Consider the following 8844-nt stretch of genomic DNA (forward strand, 5'->3'; position numbering starts at 1 on the left):
GTACATGTACCTGTAATCCCAATACTTTGCAAGGCTGAGGCGGGCAGATCACAAGGTCAGGAGTTTGAGACCAGCCTGGCCAATATGGTGAAACCTGACTCTACTAAAAATACAAAAATTAGCCGGGTATGGTGGTGGGCACCTGTAGTCCCAGCTACTGGGCAGGCTGAGGCAGAAAATTGCTTGAAGCTGGGGGAGCAGAGGTTGCAGTGAGCTGGGATTGCGCCACTGCACTCCAGCCTGGGTGACAGAGTGAGAGTCCGTCTCAAAAACAAAACAAAACAAAAAATTAAGTATGACATAGTGTTTACCAAGCAAATTTGGAAGGAACAGATAATCACCATTAAATGTTTATCAATTATTTCTATGAGATTAAATTACCTTTTCCAAAAATGGACAATAGTAGCATCCCAAAATTTTATGATACACTTTTATGTCTTTTGTGTCTTTTTGTGAAGGTATCTATAAAAATTACTAGTAATTAAAATTAGAAGACAAGGAAAGAAAAATGAATATTAAATAGGCAACTTAAAATTACATAAAAGCATTGATGGACATAAACCTTGTCAGTAATTCCAAAAGTGAGTAGACTGTTACAGTTGAAACTTTTTTTTAATTAGAAAACACTAATCTGGGCTGAGCGCGGTAGCTCACACCTGTAATCCCAGCACTTTGGGATTACAAGGTGGGCGGATCATGAAGTCAGGAGTTTGAGACAAGCCTGGCCAACATGGTGAAACCCCATCTCTACTAAAAATACAAAAAATTAGCCGGGCGTGGTGGCGGGCGCCTGTAGTCCCAGCTACTCGGGAGGCTGAGGCAGGAGAATCGCTTGAACCTGGGAAGCAGAGGTTGCAGTGAGCTGAGATTGCGCCACTGCACTCCAGCCTGGGCGACAGAGTGAGACTCCGTCTCAAAAACAAAACAAAACAAAAAAGTATGACATAGTGTTTACCAAGCAAATTTGGAAGGAACAGATAATCACCATTAAATGTTTATCAATTATTTCTATGAGATTAAATTACCTTTTCCAAAAATGGACAATAGTAGCATCCCAAAATTTTATGATACACTTTTATGTCTTTTGTGTCTTTTTGTGAAGGTATCTATAAAAATTACTAGTAATTAAAATTAGAAGACAAGGAAAGAAAAATGAATATTAAATAGGCAACTTAAATGAAAATTACATAAAAGCATTGATGGACATAAACCTTGTCAGTAATTCCAAAAGTGAGTAGACTGTTACAGTTGAAACTTTTTTTTAATTAGAAAACACTAATCTGGGCTGAGCGCGGTAGCTCACACCTGTAATCCCAGCACTTTGGGATTACAAGGTGGGCGGATCATGAAGTCAGGAGTTTGAGACAAGCCTGGCCAACATGGTGAAACCCCATCTCTACTAAAAATACAAAAATTAGCTGGGCATGGTGGTGTGCACCTGTAGTCCCAGCTACTTTGGAGGCTGGGGCAGGAGCATTGCTTGAACTGGGAGGCAGAGGTTGCAGTGAGCCGAGATCGCATCGCTGCACTCCAGCGTGGGCGACAGAGCAAAACTCCATCTCAAAAATAAAACTAAACTAAAATAAAATGGAAAAGCACTGTGTATATAGTACAGTATGGTATAATGTAGTACAGTATATGGCTGCCAAAGCATACATAATGTGAATCTAATAGGAAACATTAGAAAAGGTCAAATAGAATATTTTATAAAACAAATGGCCAGTATTTTCCAAAAATGTCAATGTCATAAATGACAAAAAAGACTGAGGAACTGCTCCACCATGCCTGGCCAAAATAATTTTTTTAATAGAGTCGAGATCTCACTATCTTGCCCAGGCTGGTATCAAGCTCCTGCCCTCAAACGATACACCAGCCGTTGCCTCCCAAAGCACTGGGATTACAGGCGTGAGCTACCATGCATGGCCTAAGTAATAGCTTTTAAAGGTAATTATCTTTGATTAATTTTTCAGTGTTTTTGAAGGGATAATTTTTTGAAGGGCCTTTCTAAAAGTCTTTCCCCATATCTAACATTCATAGGATTTCTGATTAGTATGACTAACTTGATACTGAGTTAACTGAAAGTTATGATCAAAGTCTCTGCCACATTCCTTATATTCTCTGCATTTCTTTCCAGTGAAATTTCTCTGATGTTTCATATGATTTGTGCAAAATGTAAAGATGTTCCCACACATTTCATTAAGCTTATCACTGGCATGGATTCTTCCTTGTGGAGTAAAGTTTTCACATTTTGGCTTCATTCAGACTTTCTATAGCTTCAAGTTTGGCTTCATTCAAATTTTCTATGCCTCAATGAACCAACTAGAAACATTTACATATTTACATATTCCTGTAAAATGAAGTTTACCATAGATGTTTTAAATTTAATTGAAATACTAAACAAAACATTTCATACTATTAAAAATGCCTGTAAAATTTCCATGTTCCCAATTGCACTGATGCATTTATGTCATTTCTCTTACTTATCTCAATCATAACTGGCAAATCTAGTCTATATTACTGGTTGTTTCAAACCACTTTTAGATAAAGTCCACTTTCTGTTTAGCTCATTAATTTTTCTTTTTGAGTAATTCAAATTCATTGAATAAACAAATTGATTTATGTAATACGTTTCCAGTGTTCATTTTGGGTTTGTTACTTTTCTGCTTGAATGTTTATTTATTCAAATGAGCCACATACCTCAGATTTTATTACGTGATACTCACTATCTTTCATATCTAAATAGCCTGTTATTTCAGATAGCATTTTTCACTTAATCCAAGAACTATATATGGTGGTGTTTATAAACTGCAAATTTTCAAAATTCATCTTCTGTATCTACTTGTCTTATTTGTTTGTTTTTTTCAGATAAAGTCTCACTCTGTCGCCCAGGCTGGAGTGCAGTGGTGAGATCTCGGCTCACTGCTACCTCCATCTCCCAGGCTGAAGCAATTCTCCTGCCTCAGCCTCCCGAGTAGCTGGGACTACAAGTGCACACCACCATACCTGCCTAATTTTTGTATTTTTAGTAGAGATGGGGTTTTGTCTTGTTGGCCAGCCTGGTCTCGAACTCGTGACCTAAAGTGACCCACCTGCCTCAGCCTCCCAAAGTGCTAAGATTAGAGGCGTGAGCCACCACACCGACCTGTCTTGAGTTATTGTCAGAAAATGTACACTGCCTTTTGAAACTTGCTTCAGATATATCACTTCTCATATCAACTTTAATCTAAAAAATGTACTTAATACATCCATTCAGTGTTTCCAGAGTGAATTTTGATTCAACTAAAATAAATTTAAATGAATGTTTCCTCATACTCACTATATTCTAATAATTTTCATTCCAGAATAAATTATCATAGATTTGCAATCAGAGAAATTGTGATGGTGGATTTCATTATATTAATAAAATCTGCATAATTAAATGTTCTTATATAAATATTCCAAGAGTAGTAAGGAAGGTGATAATCATGACAGCAAATATTTACTGAATAGTTTCTATTTACCAATAACTGTTCCAAAAGTCTTTGGATACAGTCATTTAATCTTCACAATAACCTTATCACAATGTAAGAAATTTGTAATCTGAAGTATACAAAGTTTAAATTACTTGGTAATAAAACAGATGTGGAAACTGGTGAAAGTATAATGATGCTGAAAAATATTCATATTATAGATAAACACTTTTCTACATTCACAAAGTCAACATGATTATTCTCTATATGTTATTCTCTATGATAAGTCAAATATAATTTTAGTGGTAATACTGTTTTTATTAGTAATTGATACTCTATTTTTCCCATATCAATTTGATGCTTAATAAATTGTGAATTATGAGGCAAAAACTTTACACAGTCACTGGATTTTCTTCACTTACAGATTGTTTGCTATTCCATAATTGATAATTTTAAAATCAAGCATTTCCTATATGAGTCACACTATATATTATATAATGTTGAGTATATTGTGAGAGTAGGTCTTTACACATATCTGGCTTTCATAAGGCTTCTCACTGTTACGCAGGGATCTAGACCTGACATGGCAGCGCCACCCAGCGTAGCAAGCCCTTGGTTCGAGACTCCCTTCACCCTTGTACACACCCGCAGACTTACATGCGTGAGAGTTCCGGCTGGGCAACCACACTCCCCCATGACCTGCAGCTCACCTGCATTCCACAAGTTCGTAAACAGCAGTTTCGGTTGACAGTTTCCAAAGACCCCCTCCTCATGACCCTTACTCAACTCCTGCCCTAGTAGTTTCAAGACCCCCCCAGGCCCTGTTTGCACAACCAGCTTCCCTACCTCTTGGGCTATAAAAAGCCCCTACCCTCCTCCCTCTGCGCAACTTCCTCGGCCCACGCCTTTGGACGGAGGAACCTCGCCTGCAAGCCCTAATAAAAGGCTATTCTCACTGCCATTTGCCTTGTGTCTTTGTTCCCGGTTCGGCTCCAGCCTCAGTTTACCTTTACACTCACCAGTACAAATTCCGTTATGAAAAAGCATAGTTGAGGGACAGGTAAAAGTGTTTCCCACATTTCTTATATTTCTGAAGTTTCTCACAATGTGAATTTGGTAATGATAGGTAAGGATTGTTAAATAAAAAGATGCTATTCAAACACGTAAGATTTATCCCTTCATGTATGTATTCTCTGGTGCTTTTTCAGCTGTGAAAGACAAGAAAAGGCCTTCTCACATTCGTTACCTTCATAAGGTTTCTCACCAGTATGAATTCTTTGATGTTGAGTAAGATGCACCCTCTGCCTAAAGGCCTTCCTACATTCCTACATTCAAAGGGTTTCTCACCAGTGTGAATTCTCTGATGTCTATTAAAGTAGGAAACACAAAGGCCTTCCCACATTCCTTACACTCATGTGGTTTCTCACCAGTATGAATTCTTTGATATTGAGTAAGATGTGCTCTCTGCCTAAAGGCCTTGCTGCGTTCCTGATATTCATAGGGTTTCTCATTAGTATGAGTTCTATAGTGTTTAATAAATGTTGAATAACAAAGAAAAGCTTTCTGACAATCTTTACATTCAGAGGGTTTGTCACCAGTGTGAATTCTCTGATGTGTATTCTTTTTTTTTTTGAGAAGGAGTCTTGCTCTCTCGCCCAGGCTGGAGTGCAGTGGTGCAATCTCGGCTGACTGCAAGCTCTGCCTCCTGGGTTCACGCCATTCTCCTGCCTCAGCCTCCCTAGTAGCTGGGACTACAGGCGCCTGCCACCACGCCTGGCTAATTTTTTGTATTTTTAGTAGAGACTGGGTTTCATCATGTTAGCCAGGAGGGTCTCGATCTGACCTTGTGATCTGCCTGCCTCGACTTCCCAAAGTGCTGGGATTACAGGTGTGAGCCACTGCGCCTGGCCTCTGATGTTTATTCAAGTTTGAAAGCCAAGTAAAGATCTTTCGACATTCCTTACATTCATAGGGCTTCACACTGGTATGAATTCTTTGATGTTGAGTAAGAGTTGGATAATTATTAAAAACCTTCCCACATTCTTTACGCTGATAGGCTTTCTCTCCTTTGTGAATTCTCTGATGTCTATTAAAATCAGAAAAACAAATGAAGGCATTCCCACATTCATTACATTCATAGGGTTTCTCCCCACTGTGAATTCTCTGGTGTCTCATTAGATGTGCAGCCTGCTTGAAGGCCTTCTTGCATTCCTGACATTTATAAGGTTTTTCATTAGTATGTGTTCTCTGATGTTGAACAAGTGTTGAACAGGATATAAAAGCTTTCCCACACTGCTTACATTCATAAGGCTTCTCACCAGTGTGAATTCTCTGGTGTTGAATAAGAGCTGAGCAATTATTAAAGGCTTTACCACATTGTTTACATTCATAGGGTTTTTCACCAGTGTGAATTCTCTGATGTCTGTTAAAGTCAGAAGCACAAGTGAAAGCCTTCCCACATTCCTTACACTCATATGGTTTCTCACCAGTATGAGTTCTTTGATGTTGAGTAAGATGTGCACTTTGCCTAAAAGCCTTTTTACATTCCTGACATAAGATTTCTCATTAGTATGAGTTCTCTGATGTTGAGTAAGTGTTGAGTAATTATTGAATGCTTTGGCACATTCCTTACATTCAAAGGGCTTCTCACCAGTGTGAATTCTCTGATGCTGAATAAGAGTTGAGCAACTGTTAAATGCCTTCCCACATTCTTTACATTCGTAAAGTCTCTCACCAGTGTGAATTTTCTGATGTCTATTAAAATCAGAAACAGAAGCAAAGGCCTTCCAACATTGCTTACATGTATAAGGTCTCTCACCAGTATGAATTCTTTGATGTCAAATAAGATGTGCACTCCACCCAAACATCTTTCTACATTCCAGACATTCATAGGGTTTCTCATTAGTATGAGTTCTCTTATGTTGAATCAATGTTGAACAACAGATAAACGCTTTCCCACATTCTTTGCATTCATATGGTTTCTCACCAGTGTGAATTTGATTATGTTGGGTAAGGTGGGCATGCTTTCTTATGGGCTTTCCACATATCTGACATTCATAGGGTTTCTGATTAGCGTGAGTTATTTGATATTGAGTTAGTTGAAAGTTACAAGCAGCCTTTGCCACATTCTTTAAATATATTGCATTTCTTTGCAGTAAAATTTGATGTTTCGTATGATTTGTGTAGAATACAGAGGCATTGCCATACATTTCATCAAGCTTGTCACTGACACAAATTCTTCCCTGTTGAGTAAGATTTTCACATTTTTTATGTTCAGAGAGTTTCTTTCCAGTATGAATTATTTGATTTAGAAGAAAAGATGTAGGCTGGATGAATTCAGACAATATTTTTTCAAATGGCACAGTTACATGCCTGAAATATTCCTCTTTAGTTTCCTGTTGTCTCTTAAAGAGTCCTTTGCATTTCCAATCATTTCCAAAACAAGATTCCTGAGGCAAGAACTTCTGACTCTTTCTATTATTTTCCATTTTAACGATTCTTTTTCAAAAGTGCCATTTTTAAGAGGTAACTCCTTGGTGTCATACCTAGACAGCATATCTGAAAGAAAATAAACATCATGTTTTCCTCTTTTATGAGAAATAAAACTTCATAGAAGCAGTCAAACAGATAATAATGCCCTTAGGCAAGAAATGGCTTAGATAACTTTCAAATCTTGGCATTTAATTTGCAGAAAAAAATTGTTGGAATGGCTATATTAATATCAGATAAAACAGACTTCCAGTTACTCTATATTATCAAAGATAATTTTCTCATAATGATAAAAGAGTTATAATAACTCATCAGGAAGACTTGGCAGTCAGAAATGTGTAGGTGCAGAATAACAGAGCCTGAAAATATGTGAAGCAAAAATTGACAAAAGTAAAGTAGGAAATAGATAATTCTACAATCATAGTTGGAGATTTTGCAACCATCTCTCAATAACTGATAGAACAACTGGAACATCCCCCTCCCCCAGAAAATGAGTAAAGTAATAGAGGATATAAGTAACACTGTCCACCACCTTCAACTAGTTGATATATACAAAACACAGTATCAAAAACTGCAAAATGTACATTCTCTTCAAATACCTATACACATTCAAAATAGACCATATGCTGGGCCACTAAACAAGTCTCCATACACTAAAAAGGATCAGTGTCACATAGAATATTTTCTTTGATCACAATGGAACTCAGTTTGAAATTATTAAAATATCTGGAAACTGTCCCCCAATACTTGAAAACTAAACAACACACATGGAAATTAGAAAATACTTAGAAATTAACAATATAAAAGCATAGCACAGCAAAATGTATGTTATATAGCTAAGGTAACATTTACAGTGAAACCTATAGCTTTAAATGCTTATGTTAGAAAAGAAAAAGGTATAAAATAAACAACCTAAGGTTGTACTGCAAGACAGTAGATAAAGAAGAGCAAAGTAGGCCAGGGAGGTGGCTCATGCCTGTAATCCCAGCACTTTGGGAGGCCGAGGCAGGTGGATCACGAGGTCATGAGTTTGAGACCAGCCTGGCCAATATGGTAAAACCCCGTCTCTACTAAAAATATAAAAATTAGCTGGATGTGGTGGTGGGTGCCTGTAATCCCAGCTACTCAGGAGGCTGAAGCAGGAGAATTGCTCAAACCCAGGAGGCAGAGGTTGCACTGAGCTGAGATCACGCCGTTGCACTCCAGCCTGGGCAACAAGTGCAAAACTCCATCCCCAAAAAAAAAAAAAAAAAAAAAAGAAGAGCAAAGTAAATCTATAATTAGTAGAAGTAAAGAAATAATAAGAGTAAGAGCAGAAATCAATAAATGAGAAAACTGACCATAACAGAGATAATTAATGGTCGAAAACTGGTTTATGGAATAGATCAGCAAGCTTGATAAACCTTGGAGCCAAACTACCAATAAAAAACAAGAAGAAAAACACAAATATCAGGAATCAAAAGGGTTTCTAATTATAAATCCTACATAAATAAAAGTAATAAACAGATAATTACATAAGAAAATATTATGAACCATTTAATATCCAGAAGTATAAGAAGTTAGAGAAAATTGGCACATTCCTTGAAAGACACAAACTACCAAGGATCAATCAAGAAAAAATAAGTAAAACAAGCCAGGTGCAGTGGCTCACATCTGTCATCCCAGCACTTTGGGAAGCCAAGACAGATGGATCACTTGAACCCAGGACTTTGACACCAGGCTGGTCAATGTGGCAAAACCCTATCTCTACAAAAAATACAAAAATTAGCCCAGCATGGTAGTGTACGCCTGTAGTCCCAGCTAGATGGGAGGCTGAGCCCAGAAAGTTGAGGCTGCAGTGAGAGGTAATCATGCCACTGCACTCCAGTCTGAATGACAGAGCAAGATCCTGAAAGGGAGGGAGGGA

General features: G+C 37.7%; 1 protein-coding gene across 1 annotated transcript; it reads right to left on the reverse strand.

Moving 5' to 3' along the window:
- Positions 1-5021: 5021 nt before the first annotated feature.
- On the reverse strand, positions 5022-7019 carry ZNF781 (zinc finger protein 781). Its single transcript, XM_011952363.1, is given in 4 exon segments — positions 5022-5055; positions 5359-6000; positions 6003-6210; positions 6212-7019. Coding segments are annotated over 3 exon segments (1311 nt in total). The 5' UTR covers positions 6938-7019; the 3' UTR covers positions 5022-5055; positions 5359-5623.
- Between the last annotated feature and the right edge of the window lie 1825 nt (positions 7020-8844).

The sequence above is a fragment of the Colobus angolensis genome, unplaced genomic scaffold, assembly GCF_000951035.1.
Source record: "Colobus angolensis palliatus isolate OR3802 unplaced genomic scaffold, Cang.pa_1.0 Scaffold34, whole genome shotgun sequence".
Taxonomy (NCBI): domain Eukaryota; kingdom Metazoa; phylum Chordata; class Mammalia; order Primates; family Cercopithecidae; genus Colobus; species Colobus angolensis.